The sequence below is a fragment of the Armigeres subalbatus genome, chromosome 1, assembly GCF_024139115.2.
Source record: "Armigeres subalbatus isolate Guangzhou_Male chromosome 1, GZ_Asu_2, whole genome shotgun sequence".
In the NCBI taxonomy this organism is placed as follows: Eukaryota; Metazoa; Arthropoda; class Insecta; order Diptera; family Culicidae; genus Armigeres; species Armigeres subalbatus.
The window spans coordinates 217,980,747-218,002,222 of record NC_085139.1 but is presented as its reverse complement, the minus strand read 5'-3'; the positions used below and the strand labels follow the sequence as shown (position 1 = coordinate 218,002,222).

Genomic DNA, 21,476 nt, shown 5'->3' with positions numbered 1-21,476 from the left:
ATTAGGACCACGTGATCATATGGACTCGGAACGGACATCCCGGAATAGGTTCCCGTGGGCCCTATAGTGGCCGCAAATTTATTCCTATCAAAATTCTTGAAATTGTTTCGGGAACATGTTATTCATATAGTTGAAACCATAGGATGGATATGAACCGGAACGGTCATTCTGGAACAGGTTCCCGGAGGGCCCGTAGTGGCTAAAAACTCATTTTGAATAAACCCTGGCAATATGGGTATCAAAATTCTTGGAATTGTTACGGAAACATAATTTCCATGTAGTTGAGACCATAGGATGGATATGAACCGGAACGGTCATTCTGGAACAGGTTCCCGGAGGGCCCGTAGTGGCTAAAAACTCATTTTGAATAAACCCTGGCAATATGGGTATCAAAATTCTTGGAATTGTTCCGCAAACATAATTTTCATGTAGTTGAGACCACAGGATGGATATGAACCGGAACGGTCATTCTGGAGCAGGTTCCCGGAGGGCCCGTAGTGGCCAAAAACTCATTTTGAATAAACCCTGGCAATATAGGTATCAAAATTCTTGGAATTGTTACGGAAACATAATTTCCATGTAGTTGAGACCATAGGATGGATATGAACCGGAACGGTCATTTTGGAACAGGTTCCCGGAGGGTCCGTAGGGGCCAAAAACTCATTTAGAATGAACTCTAACAATATGGGTATCAAAATTCTTGGAATTGTTCTGGAAACATAATTTCCATGTAGTTAAGACCATAGGATGGATATCAACCGGAACGGTCATTCTGGAATAGGTTCCCCGAGGGTCCGCAGGGGCCAAAGACTCATTTAGAATAAACCCTGGCAATATGAGTATCAAAATTTTTGGAATTGTTCCGGAAACATGTTTTCCATGTACTTGAGACCATAGATTGGATATGACCCGGAACGGTCATTCTGGAACAGGTTCCCGGAGGGGAGGGCCTAAAGTGATCATTAATTCATTTGGTAGAATCCCTGGCAATATGGGTATCAATATTCTTGGAATTGTTCCGGAAACACGTTTCCATGTAGTTGAGACCATAGGATGGATATCAACCGGAACGGTCATTCTGGAACAAGTTCCCGGAAGGCCAGCAGGGGCCAAAAACTCATTTAGAATAAACCCTGGCAATATGGGTATCAAAATTCTTGGAATTTTTCCTGAAACATGTTATTTATAAAGTTGAAACCATAGGATGAATATCAACCAGAACAGTCATGCTAGAACAAATTCCCGAAAGGCCTTTAGTGGCCACAAACTCATTTAGAAGACACCCTGGCATCAAAGTTCTTGAAATATTTTCGGAAACATGTTTTTCCAAGAAGATGGGACTGATGTTGAGTCATCAGGCTGAATGGCTGTTAGGCCGAATGGTTATTGGGTCGAATGAGAAGTGAGGAGTGAATAGTGAGAAGTGAGCAGTGAGAAATTGAAAGTAAAAAGTGAAAAGTGAAAAAAGAAATGAGAGAAATGAGAAGAGAGAAGTGAAAAGTTACACAGTGTTGACCCGATTTTGTCACTCTCCGATTTTATCTACCTCCGACTTTATCACATTTTCGACCCGATTTCATCACGTTCCGCTTTTGTCACGTTTTTGACCCATTTTGCATCCATAATTTTTCTTGAAAATTTCAGTCGTTCTTGAATTTTGGTCCAATTACTTATCGGATCATGCTTCCAATACAATTTCATGAATTTTGATACCCATATTGCCAGGGTTTCTTCAAAACGAGTTTGTGGCCACTTTAGGCCCCACGGGAACCTGTTCCAGGATGACCGGTCCGTTGTCAAACCATCCAATGGTTCAATTACTTATTAGATCATGCTTCCGGAACAATTTCATGAATTTTGATACCCATATTGCCAGGGTTTCTTCAGAACAAGTTTGTGGCCACTTTAGGCCCGACGGGAACCTGTTTCCGGAATAACCGTTCCGGGATTAATTCATAAAATGGTCCTGTAACGTAGTTAAGTTATATTCTTTAAATTTCCAACGAAGTTGATTAGTCATCACACAAGAAATCTTCATTTGGTTGAATATATATCTTCAATTCACACATACTTTGGGACTTGACCCAGTTAATCCGGAATTCCGGTCACCAGGTAATCCGAATCGGTTCTCTGTAACATGTATCGAATAGCGGGTAAGTTCCTGCATCCGTAGCAACCAAAATCGTCGAAATCGGTGAAAAACTGACTATGTTATGATCATTTTAAGTCCGTGGGTACCCGGGTACCCTGTCGGTAACGTAAGGGTGTTTTTTTTTGTCGGTAACAAAAGGGTTAATGTCCCAGAACACCTGCGAGACGACCGAACAATCCTTCAGTTAGATTCATCAAATTCAACCGTTAAAACATTAGGTTTGCTTTGGGAACCTGGAACAGACAGTTTTCGTTTCAATTCTCCGACCTGGGACACCTCAACAGCTATCACAAAGCGATCTGTGCTCTCCGACGTTTCACGACTTTTTGATCCCCTAGGCCTGGTGGGGCCAGTCATAGTACAAGCGAAGATATACATTCAGGAATTGTGGAAACTCGAATGTGGATGGGACGAGCCACTCAGTATTGAATTACAAGAGCAATGGCAAGAATATCGTCGTAACCTCGTCGGATTGGATAGTTTATCAGTTCCTCGATGGGTGGGAGTCACGACATCTATTGCAATCGAATTGCATGGTTTCTGCGACGCATCAGAGAAGGCTTACGGAGCCTGTATTTTTGTACGAACCATCTCCGAAGAAAGAGCGATATCCATACATTTGCTCAGTTCGAAATCTCGCGTCGCTCCTCTTGAAAACCTAAAGCGGAAGAAGAAACGACAATCCATTCCCCGTTTGGAGCTGTCGTCAGCTCTACTACTGGCACACTTATATGAGAAGGTGGCATCTAGCATCTGCATAACTGCACGACCGTACTTTTGGACGGATTCCACAATAGTTAAATGCTGGCTTTCATCATCGCCATCACGATGGAAGGAGTTTGTAGCTAATCGTGTCTCCGAGATACAGCATATTACTAGGCACGGAGAGTGGAATCACGTCTCTGGACTGGAGAACCCTGCAGATGTCATTTCTCGGGGAATGAGCCCGTCTCAGCTCCAATATCAGTCCCTCTGGTTTCAAGGGCCACAGTGGCTGACGTTTGATAACATACATTGGCCACAACCGCAGTCGTATGTAGAGGAGGAGATCGACCACGCAACACTGGAAGAAAAAGGTGCCGTCACCGTTGCACTACAGGCCACGCTTCCATGTGAACACTTTAGCCTTCGATCTTCGTTGACGGAGTTGATTCGAATCACAGCGTATATTCGTCGTTTTTGCTTCAATGCCAAGATCAATAATCGGAATCGTCACAAAACTGGAGTCATCACTAAATCGGAGTATGATGAAGCACTACATAATCTGGTTTGCGTTTCCCAGAAAGAATGTTTCCCGCAAGAAAATGCAGATTTGGCTAATGGTCGTCAGGTTCGGGATTCGTCTAAAATAGCATCGCTCAATCCACAGCTCATTGGCGGTGCACTCTGCGTAGGTGGCCGGCTAAGACACGCTGAAATCTCGTCTGGTCGAAACCCGAGCAGGAGAAATTGGCTAAATTATACCTAGTTCTGTTATTGATACCATACTCTGTTATGAACTAGCCCTGCATAAGAGGTAAAATACCAAAGGAATAATACCAAAAACTTATATGCACAATACTTGAGCCACTCAGTTATTAAATTGAATTTCAATACCAAATGCATAACCAATTATTATTCGTTTGGTATTGAAATACCTAAGCATGTTATGCCTCAAGTATTCTGCATATAAGTTTTTGGTATTTTACCTCTTATGCAAGGCTAGTTCATACCAATTCCTGTTATCAAGGTCGTCGCTCCTGCTCGGGAAGCACCCGCTAATAATCGATCACCGTCATCCGTTAGCCACACTAATCATGAATTACTATCATCGCAAACTGTTCCATGCCGGACAACAAGTCCTTATATCTGCCGTGCGTGAACAGTTCTGGCTGACAAATATCCGCAATCTTGCTAGGAAGGTGATTCATGATTGCGTATCCTGTTTCCGCTCCAAACCAACAGTCCGCGATCAGCTAATGGCAGACCTTCCACCTGAACGAGTTATTCCCTGTACACCGTTTCAGCGAGTTGGTGTAGATTACTGTGGCCCATTCATGATCACATACCCCTATCGAAGATGCCGTCCTGTCAAAGCTTTCGTCGCAGTCTACGTGTGTTTGGTGACTAAAGCAGTACACCTAGAGCTAGCAGCAGATTTGTCAACAAATGCCTTTTTGGCGACTCTGAAGCGGTTTACTGCGCGTCGTGGAAAACCCCAGCTAATTATGTGTGATAATGCCACCAACTTTGTGGGCGCGAAACGCGTGTTGAACGAGTTACATCATCTGTTCAATACTCAACAGTTCCAGGAAACAGTCGTCAGAGATGCAGCTGTGGAAAACATCGAGTTTCGGTTCATTCCAGCGCGGTCACCGAACTTTGGTGGCCTCTGGGAAGCTGCTGTCAAATCGTTTAAGACACTACTTAAACGAACCATTGGGATGCGCAGTTTGGTCTATGACGAAATGCAGACTATGTTGGTTCAAATTGAAGCCGTCTTGAATTCACGTCCGCTAACACCCATTAGTAACGACCCGGACGACTACGAGGCGCTGACTCCCGGGCATTTTCTTATTCAACGGTCCATAACAGCAATACCGGAACCCGATTTGGATAACGTACCTGAAAACAGACTATCAGCTTGGCAAAGGACACAACACTTTGTACAGATGCTGTGGAAAAGATGGACCACCCAATACCTCTCCGACCTGCACAACAGGACGAAATGGACGCGACAGAGGGACAATGTTGCCATTGGAACAATGGTTGTTCTAAAGAATGAGAACTGTCCGCCCCTTAAGTGGCCCCTTGCTCGAGTGATCGAAGTTCACGCAGGTTCTGATGGCAATATTCGGGTTGTTACTGTACGTACAAAGGATGGAAGCTTTAAACGGGCAATTTCCAAAATTTGCGTGTTGCCCATTCGAGATAATCTAATTTCCACCGTCGAATAAGGGGAGAACTTGGCCTCCTCCAACAGCGGGGGTCGAAAGGCCCCCGCACACCAGTTAAGTCTAGTATATCTTTATATTTCAAAAAGCTAACCGAATATCTCCCCCTCATAGTCGCATATCATCTTGATCCCCGATGTGGTCGGTGGAAAACGCTCTAGAGATTTATCGGAATCGTCCAGGCATGAGGTAATCTGTTTTGTTTCGGTGGTGGTTGTCTCGTCCTTTTGCATGGTGGAACACAGACATTCAGGCTGGTGAAATTGAACAATCTCGTACGGTTCTGTCAACCGTAACGGCAGCGCCGTGTACAATGTTCGTTGAAGGAAAAATGTTCATCCCGCTTTCTACGTTTGGTTTATTTGAGGTGCCATCCCGAACGACATCAGTCGAGGAAAATGTTCTTTGTTTTCTTCGGACCCTAGTCAGCGGTCAGTAATAATCATTCGAATACGTCGTTCATCATTAACGCCACCCGGCGTTCTGGGAGGCCCTCGGCGTCAGGGCCTCCGTCCAGGCAAGTCCTATCGTAGTACTCATTTTCTGATTAAAAAGCACCCTCTCATTTCATCCAGCAAATCGTCGCTCCACCAGCAAAGAAGAATCCACTAAGTCCACAGCAGCAATCGTAACCTACAACGAAAGGAATATTTAATCGAAGTCATCATAGGCAGAAAACAGGGATCACCACCGCATCATGCCTGGCAGGCCTTAAACTTCTTGGTTGGAACATCGTTGGGTACACATCCGTGGCCTGCCAGGTAAGTTGTTCCGGTTTTACACAATATCGCACCTTGATACTCCATGGATAATTTTGCTTTCCGGATCTAACAAACTTGAACTACGAGCATCTCAACCGTCATCGATTCACTGGGTACGAATGGCAATTGACTAGAGCTGGTCAATGGGAAACACTAATCGATGAGAATCACCATGTCCAACATTGAGCCCGATTTCTGTGATATCGTCGCTACAAAAACCGAAGTACAATGCCGGCCACAACGGATTCCGAATTAGCAGCAGAAATCTCCACAACGGTCTTCCAACGTAGAAGTTACATCCATCGCACAAAACACACTACCTTCACAAAAGGAATATGCAGCAGAATTTGATTCACTAGCACAATAGTTTGTTTAAGCAAGCACAAATCACTAAATGCATCTTGCAAATTTGCATTTGTATACACAGCACAGATTGTATTCATACACACTATACACATTAAACCACTGCAATTATTGTTTTTTACGTACATAAGCAGCACACATCACATTTAATTTTGCAGTCGTACTTCAACCAGATTTGTTTACGTTTGTATTAACATGTAGTTAAAGCAGGAGAACCTAGGTTACATGTTGAAATCGAATATTTCAAGGCGGCCGGCAAATGTCCGAGCGAGAAAGCAGAATTAGTTGACAATCTAGTACCTCAAAATGTTCCACACTGCGAAGTGCTCTGTTTCGCTCCATCCTTTCGTCACTGTCGCATTCTAATCGTGCGGCAGTTTAATAGTGTGCAATCGTTGTTTTTGCTTGTCATCGTCTTCTCATATTAGTGCTGTCCAATGAGAGCTTGAAGTAGCTCGAAGTTTCTCCCTGTCCTGCTCATGCCCATTTGTTGACAAACAAGAACGAGCAGGACGGGACTTCGAGCTACTTCGAGCTGCTCATTGGACAGCACTATTGCCGGTCAGCTGGATTATGCACATGTATGCTATAGTTAGGAGTTAAAATAAACTGAGCTCGTAGCCGACGGTCGCATTTTTTTAAACTGCAATAAATGTTTTTTCGTTAATGTTCGCGCAAGTGCAGTTGAACTGTTTTACTCCAACAGACTACGAAAGTGTCCAATAAGCTATCGTGCGCGTGAACAGTGACTTCTAGGCCCAAAAAAGGCGAAAGGTACCAACCAGGCACAAGTCGCCGGGCCGCAAGAGGGTACCCGCCGGCCTGTGCCATCGGCACAAGGGAACGAAAATCCCTGGCAGTTGGTCGGTAGGGCAAAGCGCATCTCGACCCGTAAAGAAAGCTAAGGACAGAGGCCTTGTTGTTGAAAACTGCTAAGGAAAAGTACGCTGAAAAGTGATTCAATCGATGCGAGCGGCCAAAAAGTTTTCAGCGCTGGGTCAGGACGTGCAAAGCGTCAGACGCACCAACCCCGGTGAAATGATCTTGGTTCTGAAACGCGGAACGTGAGCAAGTGGGACTGACTACAGGAAGCTGGCCCAAGAGGTGAGATCGTTGGGGGCGGAAGTGACCCTCCAGTGCAAGCAACTGGACGAGGTCACGAACGCGGACGACGTCGTCTATGCCGCCAGAGACCAGTGCGGTACAGATGTTGAGAAGACCTCTGTATGCCTAAGAGGCAGTCCCTTTGGCACGCGGGTAGCCTACCATAGGTTACGGGCTCCGGAAGTAATGGAGCGAGGGAAATTGAAGATTGGCTGGTCAGTATGCTCAGTGAGCAAACTCCAGCTGCCTTTAGTGAACTGGTGCTATCGGTGCGCAGAGATGGAAAACAAGTCCTACAACTGTAAGGGCCCAGACCGTAGCAACCAGTGTCGTCGTTTTGGTGAAGAAGGGCACAGCGCCAGCAAAAAGCAAGCCTGTAACCACGTTATGGGTGGATCTTCGTGTCCCATCGGAGAGATAAACAAGAAGAAGCCGTGCTAGCAACACAGCTGAATCTTAACCACTGTGCAACTGCTGTGGCAGTCGGTCTCGGAGTCGAGGACCGATGTCGCCCTCCTGTCCGACCCGTACAGCGTCCCTGTCGATAGCGACAATTGGGTGGCGGACGGGTCTAGGATGACGGCTATTTGCAAGACGGGACGGTATCCGATCCAAGAGGTGGTACACTCCTCTGCTGAGGGTGTCGTGATAGCCAAGATCAATTATGTGTTCTTTTGTTGCTGCTATGCCCTACTAAGATGGCTATTAGAGCAGTTCAACTAGATGATCGATAGGCTGTCGTCCGACCTAGTAGGTCGTAAACCGGTCGTTAAAGCAGGAGATTTTAACGCTTGGGCAGTGGAGTGCGTTCAGAAAGAACGGGATCGAGTCATGGATTGACGTAACGTTTGTCAATCCTGGTCTGACACCAGACTTGGACTGGAGGATGGACGAGGGTTACACCCATAGTGATCATCTACAAATTCGCTTTAAGATCACCTATGGCGTGCAACATCCGAGGTCCGTGATCCCTGTCCGGTCCGTGGATGGAGGACCAACCACTTGGACAGCGAAGTTTTCACCCCGGCTGTGGGACTGGAAGCCAACACTGAAGGTCTAAGCGGGTTGTGTTGGTAGCTGTCCTATAACGCGCGTGCGATGCCATCATGCCAAGGAAGGCACTGCCGAGAAATGGCAGACGCCCGGTATACTGGTGGAGTGCCAAGATTGCGGCCCTTCGATCAATCTGCCTCAAGGCTACACGAAGGATGCAACGTGCCCGCACCGAGGATGAAAGAGCGGACCGCCGAGAAGTGTTTCGAGCTGCGAAACTGGCCTTTAACAAGGCCATCAAGAGCAGTAAGAGAGCGTGTTTCGACAACCTATGCGAAGGAGCCAACGCGAATCCGTGGGGTGACGCCTACAGGATAATGATGGCCAAGACCAAAGGGAACCTATTCACCCCCCGAACGGTACCCGAATAGGTTCGCGAGGATTATAGAGGTACTCTTCCCGTTCCGAGCCACAAGTTCCTGGCCTCCTGCACCACAAGGCAACATCCCAAGTAACAATCCGAAGTTCTAAATAAACGTACCTATTGAACAAAAGCTGTATTGAAGCGACAGTAGTTGTATAAAATATTGTATTTAAAAAGATCTATATAAATGTTATTTTTGCATGAAATCAAGTCATAGTTCCACATTTCGCTATTTTCTCAATGACTAATGGAAGAAAAGTTTAACAAACGTTGCCCAACCAAGTAATTTATTTGTCAAACATGTTATGCGCAATCAGTTTTGTCAACATTTGTTAAACATTTACTCAGCTGTACAGGTATTGCTTATCATCTGAATGAAATAAAATTTTATTTCCAATATTTTGAAGCCTTAAAACCAACAGCATTGAATAGAAATGCTTTAATACAGCAACAATACTATATAACAACTATGTAATATATTAATTGTTTTAATGCTTTGTTTATTCTGTTTGAATAGTTTTTCAATAGCCTAATAAAATAGAACAAATAATATGTAGTTATAATATCTTTGTTAAACTATTATCAGACAAGTACATATTTGTTGTTCAACATAAAATAATGTTTAACTTCAGCGGAATAGAAGCATTCACACTCAACTTGAAATGTATGGAAATATTATTATTATTTTTTTGTATTTCGTTGGCGTGAGAGTATATATTTGAGTGTTTTTTTTTTAAATGAATATTGCTTTCAAAAAGTACAAAAGAACCAGTACATACCATCGGAAATTGAAATTAGCCATTGACAAATATCTTCTCATGTACAATAAAATGTATACCGAGTTGAATGCGCCTAGAATTTCAGCACCAGTTCCTGTCGCTTCTGACATCCCTGAAGGAAATTTCGTTTCATAGAGTAAACTCGTTTATAATAATTTACAAATATTTCAGATAGAATCTTTTTTGTTAACCCTGAGTCTTCGGTATCACACAATAATAAGGGCCATACCCATAGCTCTTCTGAAGTTGCATGTTCAAATCCAACGCAGGACTTGAATATTCAGCAAAAATTTGAGCCAGCTTTCCAAGTTCACACCGATGACGCTAACGAAACAGATGGTACTATGTCCGTATACTCGTCTGATTCTGGTGATCCTCCGAAGACCATTCAAAGCTCTCGGGAAGCTTTAAGATCGTGGTCACTGCGGTACAATATACCTCACAATGCGGTAAAAGATTTGTTGGGGCTGATAAAGGATAAATACAACGACACAAGTTTACCCAATGATCCGAGAACACTTCTTGAAACACCATCAAATATTGGCAAACTTTGCTATGAAATACCAGGTGGTAAATATTGGCATTATGGATTGGTATCTTGTCTTGAGAAGTGGTTTGAGCATTTGACAAAGGATATTATGATCAGTATCAACATAAATATAGATGGTTTACCGGTCCACAAAAGTTCTAAATTTCAACTATGGCCTATACTTTGTAACGTTCATGAAATGCCAGAATTAGAACCTATGCCCATTGGAATCTTTTTGGGGAAAAGTAAGCCGACTGATATAGAAAAATATCTTACACCATTCGTCGATGAAGTAATACCATTGGTCCAGAATGGTCTAAGCTTAAAAGGCCACATTATCAAAATTAACATACGTTGCTTTATCTGTGATTCACCTGCACGTGCTTTCGTTAAAGGTACAATTTCATGAGAAAAATGTTTAAAAAAAACTTGTTCATTTACAAAATGATTCATTACTTATTCTAGGTGTAGTAAACTTCAATGGGAAAAATGGCTGCTTGAAGTGCACTATAGATGGAGAGTACTCTTATGTGTCACGAACTGTCGTGTTTCCCAAGCTACATTGTCCCCTGACAACGGATTTTAAATTTCGTCTAAAGCACTATGGTAGGCACCACGCTGGACAAGATTCGCCGCTCTTAAAACTTCCTGGTTTTGATATGGTTAAGGATGTCGTGATCGCTGATTATCTTCATTTACTGGAATTAGGAGTTACGAAGAGACTGTTAACTGGATGGAGAGATGGGACTCTGGGATACATAGGGAAATTACCAGCTTCGAAAATCCAACAACTATCTGAAGCAGTTGTGAGCGTCAATCTTCCAAACGAAATACACCGTCAAATGAGAGGTTTAGATTGTATTGCCTTCTGGAAGGGAACTGAATGGCGATCTTTTCTGAACTATGTTGGTATAGTGGTGCTCAAAGACGTAATTGATGAAAAATTGTATAACCATTTTCTTCTTCTCTTCATTGCTGTTAGAATATGTTCCACAGATTATTGTAAGGAATGGTTAGCCCTAGCGCAAACATTATTCGAAAAGTTTATTGAAGATTTCATTGAGATATATGGCGAAGAATATGTAACAAGTAACATTCACAACCTTGAGCATGTCGTAGGTGATGTAGAACGATTTGGTTCTCTCAGTACAATCTCGGCATATCCCTTCGAGAATTATCTTTTTCAACTAAAGAAATGTGTAAGGCAGGGTAATAATTGTCTCGAGCAAGTGGCTAACAGGATTCTGGAAAAAACTCGATCAGCTGTGAAAATAAGATCCACCGGATTCATTCCTTTAGTAGCTAGAAGCAGGGATAAGTAAAGTGAAAAATACGCCAAGGTTTTGAAATCAACAATGTATTTAAAAATTCATGGTTCTTGACAAAAAAATTTGAAATTGTTCAAATGATTGACGCTACAGTTGATTCAGATAATAGTATCTTGATACACGGAAAAGCGTTGGCTAATCAGACTGACTTTTTTGAGCTACCTATTCGATCTTCTTTTTTGCACATTTACAAAGCTCAAATATCTGGTTCAAAAATTGCGCAAACATTCAAAGTGGAAGATATTTTATGTAAATTTGTAGTAATCTCCTACAAGCTGAACAGCTACGTTTTTATTCCTCTATTACACACTTTTCCGAAATAATGAAATATCATTTCGATAAACACTTACAGCGTCAGAAATATGATTAAGGTTCTATCTAATAGTAATTTTATAAGTATTCAATAAAAACAAATGATATATTTAAGAAAACATGTTAGAAAAATCAAATTATTCACTTATGTTGTTCGCATCTCATCAGAAGTAGTAAAAGATTACTAATCAACAAATCACTCAAATTATTCATCGTTGAAGTCATATGAATCTTCCTCATATTCATGTTCTGAGATCGATTCTGATTCCATTTCTCCTTCAATGTTGTTGGCTGTAAGCACTTGTTCCGGTTCAATAACTGCTGTAGGATGCTGATGTTCATCCAGAACATGCTTATCACCTGGAATTTTATTATTAAATTTAAAACTAGTGCGAAAATTTTAAACTAGTGCGAAACTAGTAAAAAAATACATTGTGTGTTTGAGCTATAGGCAGACTATAGAAAAGTACACTATTTATACAATTATCTGTAACTATGGTAGTGTTTTTTTTTTTTAATTTGAATGTGAAACAGGTGATACATAGTAGTCAAATTGAAAACCGGAATGAGGTACTATCAAAGTTGGATTTTCTCGCAACCGGTACGTTAAACCTAACTTTGTGGTAGTGCGCTGATCTAATTAGGCCCGAATATAGACTAGCACGTCACTAGCGAAGTTAGGTTTGACGTACGGGTTGCGCGAAACTTTGATAGTCCCCCATTTCGGTTTTAGCTTGATAAACGATATACTTACTTCCATGGTATTTTCGAGCCGCCTTTGTCTTTGCTCTACGATGAACTGAGGATTGCCGCTTCCCTTTTGCCTCGCTCCGTTTCTTTGAGTTTCTCGTTACTCTCTTGAAAAAGTCCTCAAGAAGTAAACGCGAAAATGTGTTATTCACGCTACGAATTAGTTTAAAGAAAAGGTCAAGAATATTGACACATTTCTTTAAAGGATACTTAGTGGTTTCTCCTTTACTTTCTCCAGTCCAAGAACAGACAAGCATTAACTTCCTGTCGAAGATGTGATCAACCAGACCATAAGCAATATTGAGTCCATTACAATCATCGCCACTATGTCCAATTATCCTTTTCATGTATGCAAACTGTAAGTGAGAAAAAAAAATATCATTTAACTGTATTACCATAACCATTGGGCTTCGTAAATATAGTGTGACGAGTCGAATAAAGTAATAATAACTGATTTTTTTCTGAACTTAACATAGACAAACAGACTTAGAACTTGGAATATGTATCAATAAAAGGAAACAACAAACTCAAATAAATTCGATGCGCGTGTCAAACTATCGTCAAAGTTGCACTTACCAACTGTTTGGCGTACACATCATTTTCCAGATTTTCTTCCAGATTGTCCAGCCCTTCAATAGTTGTCACTGGAGAAAACTGGAAAGACGACGATGGCTCTTGATCATGCAAACATGTATTACTGCGAGAAACAGCATCTATTTTCATCTCCAACATTGCTGATGTTTTAGCCAACATTACTTGGATTGAGCCAAGTACTGAGTTAGTCGCCTCTGTAGCCACTCTTGTACAGACCTGTTCGATCTTATCCGAAACTTCTCTGATGATTCTGTCTGCATCGGGCTGGAAAAAAGTGAAAAACATAATATATGAGAGGTAATACAATAGGTAATACCGTTTTGGGTGAAATGTTACAAATTGTGGATTTATGAAAAATCTTTCGGATACGCAAATAGTGCTACCTAAATAGCTGCTGGCAAACTAATTTTGCTTATGGGATAACTTGAGATTAAATGCCATACGTTTTGATTTTAAGGCCCTGAAGGTTAAACAATGTATTACTACATACTAAACTATGTTCTGTTGCATTGTGGCACAAATTTTCACCCTTCATTAAATGCTATCTTACCTGCTGAATGTTTACAACGTATCCTTCCGTCACCATTGTATCCATCGGCGCCACTAATGTGTTGGACGCATCTGTTATAGGTGCAGATTGGGAAATCAGCCCAGGTCCTTGAGTTTTTTCCAGCAAATTATTCATATCCGGATGACAGTAAATCTGTTCGACTGGCTGGGCGACAACGGATACACGCGGATCAGTGGACACAACATTCGAAGGATGTTTCTGTGCGACAGACTGTGTTGCTTGCTCCAATACTTCTGGAAATTATTTTTTCAAATTAATATAAAACTAATAAAACTAACTGTACGAAGAAGGATTGAATGTTTAGGTTTACTTACGATTGTCATTTATCATATGATTCAGATCAAGCGGTTTTTTAATCGAGGCTGTTTTGGCAGTTTTTCTGCGCTTGACAACAAAGTCCGATGCATCCGTAGATTGGCCAGAAAGATCGTCAGCCTCTTGCTCAGCCTCAGAGAATGTAGGGATAAATTTACGCTTGATCGAGCAAGACATTTTTATCCACGAAGGCGATGGTGTTGATGCTGCATTTTTACGGAGCTCGTTTGCTTGCTTGTTGGGCCACAAAAGAGTATTTCCGCAAACCCATTTATGTGGCACTACCGTTAATACTGGCTTACCAGTTTCGATGGTTTGCACCACCAAGAAATAATCTCCTGCAAGGACAAACAATGTTCTTCAATCGGAGGAGCATTTTTACAACATTAAAAATACATACCTTTGCTCATTTTGGTGAAAAAAGAGGTGGAAAATAGAAAATTTGCACCGGTACTGTCGAAATTTACTTCACAAATTGTTTTTGTTTTGAGATGAGTTGACAGTTTGGTGCCGATTCAAAGAAGCAGTGTTACCAGATGGTTTAAGATGTGCTTATTCAGCTTATGTTAAATTTAGTAAGAGCATCGCCACCATTGATATTGATGAAATGTTTAATTCGATATTTGTTCAAACATTAACACTCTGTGATTCCATTAACTCTTAAGTCAAGAAACAATTGAATAAAGCAGTTGTTGTGATGTCTTTTAAATATGGCTACATCGAATAATTCAGCTCATAAATTGAAACTTTAAATACTACTTTCAACTTTCTACCAGATGTCATCAAGGATGGTGTTGGACGCATGCAGACAGCAGTGAATCAAAGGATCTGGAGATCGAGCCTAGTCATCGGTGGAGATTGCGATACATTTGGTTATTGAGAAATTTCTTCAGGGGTTCATAAGTTTAGTAATTACAAAGTAGTTACAAAAACGCAGGCTATGAAAATAATTGACTTTTTTTGTAAATGATAGTTTTAATAATTGTTGATGCTATGTTTCTTAGCAATTATTTAACAATCAATAATTGAATAACATGGGTTATAAAATCATATTCAACATTTTGATTACAATCAAAGAACAGCAGTAATTAAAAAGAGTTTGTTAATTGTTGAAGAAGAACTTCAAAACATCTAAATAAGGCTTATTAACTTGAAAATTAATCAATTGTTTGTAAGTGCTTATTCCATATTTGTATGCCAATGGAAAAGCAACTCGCTGTACAACTTTGTTCGCTAAGTGTTTGTTCATAAGGCGTCAGCAACGCCGTGCAATAAGTTGTGAAAAAATGTATTAACAGGTATATTCATAAAATAAACAGCAAACGTTCAGCGCTTCAACAACCACGTATCATCTGTTGTTGAATTATGTCTCCACTTTTGGGCGAACAGTATTTGTGAAACAGTTTACATCTACATCAACACAGCTATTGTCAAACATTTAGCTTATTAAGGTAGTTTGATGAGACATTTCTTCAATTGAAAATTGTTTCTTGGGATGGGTGCGGCCGAGATGGTGGATCCGGTGACGAACGAAGAGTTATTCGCGGTGGCCAAAGGCAGCAATTATAGTGAACCCGAACATGTTCAGGCTAGCTATGCAGAGATGCCTTGATGAGTTAAGATTCCCCGAAATATGGAAAAGGCAGAAATTGGTGTTGTTGCCGGAGGCCGTGAAACTGTTATACGAGACCGATTCCGGTCAGAAAAGCGTTCCTATTACCGCAGGAGTTCCGCATGATTCAATACTGGGCCCAAAAAAAAAAAAATTTTCATATTGCTTTTAGGTACATATATTTTTGGGTATTTTACCTCTTATACACGGCTAGTACCAATTTCTGTTATCGATGTCGCCGCACATCCTCGGAAAATGAGAAGGACGCTGGATCTGTTGGGACTCATAACTCGAGTAGGTATCTCCGGGGTGTCCGGAATACGGCCTGAGGAGATGGTACCTTATACCCGGATTGATATTTTGTGCTTGATTAGAGGTCTGCAGGCTGCGTGTCGCGCTTCCGTGTATCTCCAGGCGCCAAGTGGTGTTCCCCTGTTTCAGTGTGAGAAAAACGTCCGCACTGGGTCGTCCTGGTCGCAATGATGGCACCATATTTGATTTGTTTGTTCGCAGGACTTCAAGTTGGGGTTTATTTTCCGGTCTTACGGCACGATGTTCTCGTTCTCCCGTAGAAGAGGAAATATATTAAACTGGACCTGTTTTCGTGAGTACTGCTTTTGCTTTCTCAGATTTTTTATCATCCTTTCTAATGCACGCGGAAGTTTATAAACCAGTTTTATAACAAATCGCGCTGCTACCACTATTATTTTAATCGACGCACAGATCTGCTCTGAAGTAGATTCCGTACACGTCATTTCACTTGTTGGTCAGGTTATTCAGAATCATCATCAGTGCGCAGTAAAACACACAACATAGCCCTCGTAACCGAAGCTTTGATCTTCCATAAACTTTATCGTCCCATAAAACGTACACGATTTGGCAAACTCATCCCAATCCAGGAGTGCTAGTCAACTCAATGATGGTAATCCTGCCAACGCGTGCAACGGTAGCTAACTTTTGATCATGTCATCATGAGGTAGGAACATGAATCTTTCGAGCGAGAGACACTTACCGAGTGGATTATAACACTTTCATTGTGCATTACAGTCACGCGCGTAAAATTTTCCCTCAACGTCTCTATATCGCACACCGAGGGGCGAGTGACAGTTATAAAACTTAACCACCCAAACGGGCACTTTTTCAAAACGACCGGCAAACAGGCACGCTCGGTTTCAGCTTCGTGCCTGGTATCCACTACTGAAAGCTGGCGTACCGTGGCTGTTCACGTTGGCTGAGTTTCGGTGTTTCGTGTTTTTCATCTCATCAAAAAGTGATGAACTTTTAAAACTCTCATAACCGCGTTCTGGCAACGCCATCGCGGAGCTACCGCGAAAGGAAACAAATGGCTTGCCCGACAAATGGTTCTTCGGATGGCAAATAGAAGCCGCTGACTTATGTGATGGGGGAAATATGGATACATTTTACATTCATCCTCCTACCCGTGCATGAATTGCAATCGCATGCGAAACCCTTCCACAGAGCACGTATAGGTATGAAATGGTAAAATTTTCCCAAAAACAAATCACCTCTGTGGGAGGTCGTAAAAATGCGCAACGAATGACCTCCACTCAGTTCCAGACGGGAACTTTACAATCATTTTATCGCGCGGTTCTCGGCTTGCTCATGGGTTGGACCTGAAAATCGATATCGGAGTTCAAGCGGAACCGCAAACGTAAAGCTGGGATTCAACAGCCCGAACTGATTCGCCATCTGGGCTGGCCTTCCCCGCTCGTGCTAACAAATGGCACACCAGACCGAGGAAATGTGACATGAAAAGGAATTTTTATTGCTTCTGCGGTTGTTTTTCATGCCAGATGGCACCTTCTCCGAGCGTTGTTGGCCGAGCCCAAGCGTTGGCCGATATGGCAGGATGGGGAATCTGTTGAATTCGATGGCTCGTAATAGCATAGTCAACACGGTGAGTTTGGTAAACGGACTGACTCCTGGTAGGTCCAGCCGCAGCAGCAACATGTTCGTTAAATATTCGCTTCACGGGGCAGTCAGCCAGCCGTTTTGAAATATGTATAAAATTGAACGCCCATACAGCGACTTCGTAGCGTTTTATTTCGAATTCTGGATAGTTAACCTTTGCGTGTCACGTTTAATTTTGAAAGTTTAGATTTTTAAAGTCCAATTATTTATTTCGATGAAGCGATCAAAGCCCTTTCAAAAGAGATCCAACATTGCCTGACTTTCATAACGGGTTCATTCTCCTGATTTGAATCATAGCATCGAAGACCCAGCTTTTATCTTATCCATAAAATATTTGCCAAATTCAATTCAACAAGAGTCGGCCAAGATAAGGATGAAAAAACTATCCTAAATGGCATAGAAATTGTATAGGCCAATTATACAAAAAAATCAAACCAAAAACGTACTCCAAACAAGTAATCCTTTGTGTATTTCTTTTAGGATATGTTTCGAAGGAGGCAATAGATATCTAATTATATTATATATCTAATAGATACTTATTCTCAAGCATTCCTCTCGACACGTGGGCTTGTGTATCAAGAATTCGTTCTTTCTTTTCCGAGGGCATTTCCTGCGATCAAAGAAATGTTTTTTTTCAGTTGTTTTATTCACCGTTGTACTTTCACTCGTATTTCTGTAACCGTATATGGCCGCCGGCCTCTTGGATTTAGCGAAATGGTATCAATGTCGCACAATTTACTGAGGTTTGGTTAAACTGTTCTCTGCTCGTGTTCGGAGCTCTAAAAGTGGGAACATTCCGGACGAAATGGTGACGTCAAATCTGATTCACTGTTTCGATGTCAGCTTTTCACCATGATGGAGGACAGGCTGTGAACATAATTTCACAAACACATGTGCGCTCGTTCGAATGAACCTCTCTGGAATACATAAGATTCAGCTGGTGCCTTCTTCGTAGGACTGGGGTTCAAGCTGTTGCGTCTCTCCACAGTCGCATTCTTAGCAGTAGCAATTCAGTACGATTCGCCCGAGGTCATTTTCTTCCATAGCAGTAAGAATCGTTGTCGTACATCCTCTTGAATGGCTCGACTTGTTCGCAATAATGCCGAGAGAACACCATGCCAACGACGAAAGCCAAGACTATCTTTCGGTGAAAGCAGGGCCAAGGCTGCATTTGCCCTGTAGGATTTTTCTTCTCCATCTCAAACGTTCGGGGTTGTGTTTGTGTGTATGTGCGTCCAGTACTGAATGGGGCGGAATAGTTATTGACCAAAGTGGTTCCACCCTCGATTTTTACGCTCCGCCCCAACTCGAACCATATGCCAGCATCGTTGGACTATTTTCTTCGCAATACATTTCAACGGTCTTTTCAGTAAATTTTTGGATAATCAAACCGCACGAACAATGGCAAAATCGATACAATTATGCCTCGTCGTTTGCTTTGCCCAAATAACTCCACCTGGACCACTAACAGGCACTTAGCGGTTTTTCTTTGCGAGTGGGATGGCTATCAGTTGAGCCCAAAGGTAGCGGGTGGAAGGAAAATGAGAAGATTTTCCCAGCGAAAATGCGGTTCTTTGGCCTTTGAGCTTATAGGAAATGGCCTTCCTTGATGATCATTTTAAGGTTAAGGTTTCCATATATTTTTTGAGTTTTCGAAACAGCTAGGCAATTAAACTTTAGCAACAGTTTCTGATTATTCAATTTGTATATGTTTCCAAAGAATATTAAGGAGGATTGTTTGAAACTTGTTTTATTAATTAACTTATTAACTTAATTAACTTCTAGTTTTCTAGGCTCCCGCTTAATAAAAAGCGTTTCTACCCAAAAATAGGCTTGGACGGCTTTCTCCACTTTTTTTCAGAAGCCGAACTTTCACCTCTGTACTGAAGGATGCTTGATCAAGTTAGTTGGATTCGGTTCCCCGACGAGAACAGTGGGCAACGAGCCCCTATGTAGTTTTTTGACTCGTTAATTTTAAGTCAAAGTACATGTAGTCAGTAGTAAACTGTGTATATGAACCGTCGGAAACTATAACGAACCTGACTGCTGAAGGAATGAAGAAAACCCATTCAGCCGTTTCCGTGTTATGCGGATACGAACACAGACCATTTCATTTTTATTTTATAGATTTATTTGATAGGCACTCTGTGTTCTTAACCGCTACTGTGCCGTGATCTACTGTGGTATTCTGCTGTACACAGAATCTATTTTAACTTTTTTAAGATTTCTATTACCATTATCGTTGTCGTTGCCAGTCCATCTCATCGTGAGTCCATTGTGTCCGTTTGTCCATGTCGTCTATCCAGTGATCGTTGCATTGTTTGGTTGCCATTGATCCGGGTAACGTTGGAGGAATGCCTCCGAGAAGAACAAGTTGTCAGTCGTCATCAGGCAGCCCTGACGGCGTGCACGAGCTCGAGCGGTTAGTTTTCGGGAAAACAGTCATCACAATTTGAAAAATAAAACACTTGAACAGTTCTGATGTGACTTGCTAACTCCAAGTCCAAAATCCGACTCTCTTCTTTATTTACAAAAACGTTATTTATAACTACTGGCTATTGTTTACAATTTTTCTCTCATTTATTTACTCGCATGTGACATTCTGCTCCGAGAGCATTCGTACTCTCTAAATAAACAATTATTTAACAATTGAGTCAGCTACTATTTCTAGGCCAGCTTATTCGCCAATTTTGCTTATACTTAAATATCCGTTGTTTATTTTCAACAGCGGTTGCTATTTGATAAACATAAATGGACAGGTTTCAACCTGTCCAATCTTTCCTTTCGTTCGCGTATATGACATACTTTAAATATAGAAGAAAAATGATGATTATTGCATTGCGCTTAGGGTCGCTACACGCGTATAACCCAAAACGCCACCGTATGGGCTGCATATCCGGCGACTGACGAGGGTTTGATGTTTTTTTTTTTTTTTTTTTTTTTTTTATAGAGGGATGAAGGCAAATCTGCATACAGACACCTGAAATTATCACTCAGGGAGTTGGGTTGGCGCGGCCAGCCCGCCAGAAGGCCAGCCCGCCAGACCCACTAAACCCACCCAAACAACAGAAGGTTACTTGAGTTACCCTCTCTTCTAATGCACAATTCCCCCGGGACTACCTTTCAGTATTACTTCTGTGGGGAAAAGCAGTACTAAAGTACTCCTCCCAAAACAACACCTTTCACAGTGCCTCTCTTCGATGTTTTGTCGTACGTCTGAGCCCTTTGGCTCCTTTATTGGTGCCAGCAAGCACACAAAAGCGTGGGCCCTTAAGCCCTTTACTTTTTTTTTCCTTGTGCCATTCAGCAACGCATCTACTTTCCTTTTTATTTTTAGAGCCATTTAGCTCTCAACGTGCTCGCAAGCTACTCAGATAGTCCCCGGCGGCGGATCTAGCCTACTCCGACGGGAGTCCCCTGGCGGCGGAAGCTCCCCGATACCGACGACCCGCATTCGTGGATGGCTGTTACATTACCAACACTACACTTTCACCTGGTTAGCATGTTCATAGATCCGCTCAAATCCTACGCACATTCCCACTTCAACGGGTGACCGGAAGAGTGCCGAAGTCAGTCCAAAGATTCCGGTGGAGATAGAATCCGGTTCAGTGGTGCCCTGACGACCCGCAGGTGCATTCGCGCGCCATGATCTACTCAACTGGTCCTCTGCGGTGGACCTAGCCTACTCCGATTACCCGATTTTCCATGCACTGCGCCTTTCAGCTTCTTGCTTAACCGTTAAGCCATATAGCTCTCACCTTGGTCGCGGACTACTCGGATAGTCCCCGGCGGTGGATCAATCCTACTCCGACAGGGAGTTCCCCGACGTCGGAAGCTCCCCGTAACCGACGACCTGTCTCAACGGGTGACCGGGCGAGTGCCGAGGTCAATCCAAAGATTCCGGTGGAGATAACTTCCAGTTCAATGGTGCCCTGACGACCCGAAGCCGGTACATTCGCACGCCACGGTCTACTCAGCTGATCCCCGGCGGTGGACCTAGCCTACTCCGATAACCGAGTTTCAT

At 42.3% G+C, this 21,476-nt stretch overlaps 1 protein-coding gene across 1 annotated transcript; it reads right to left on the bottom strand.

The window, feature by feature from the left end:
• Positions 1–11,429: 11,429 nt before the first annotated feature.
• Positions 11,430–14,234, bottom strand: LOC134210976 (uncharacterized). Its single transcript, XM_062687445.1, has 5 exons — positions 13,908–14,234; positions 13,573–13,826; positions 13,005–13,286; positions 12,433–12,784; positions 11,430–12,038 (listed from the first exon to the last, which is right to left on the bottom strand). The coding sequence occupies exons 1-5, from the start codon at positions 14,083–14,085 to the stop codon at positions 11,884–11,886; spliced, it is 1,221 nt and encodes a 406-aa protein (XP_062543429.1). The 5' UTR covers positions 14,086–14,234; the 3' UTR covers positions 11,430–11,883.
• Positions 14,235–21,476: the final 7,242 nt, after the last annotated feature.

What these genes read in the sequence shown, in the direction of transcription:
- LOC134210976 (XM_062687445.1), bottom strand. Translation starts at nt 14,085, where the DNA reads ATGTCTTGCTCGATCAAGCGTAAATTTATCCCTACATTCTCTGAGGCT. An exon ending in ACGTTGTAAACATTCAGCAG is followed by an intron (nt 13,287 to 13,572) that starts GTAAGATAGCAT and finishes ACTTTTTTCCAG; the next exon opens with CCCGATGCAGACAGAATCAT. An exon ending in GGCTCGAAAATACCATGGAA is followed by an intron (nt 12,039 to 12,432) that starts GTAAGTATATCG and finishes ATAAAATTCCAG; the next exon opens with GTGATAAGCATGTTCTGGAT.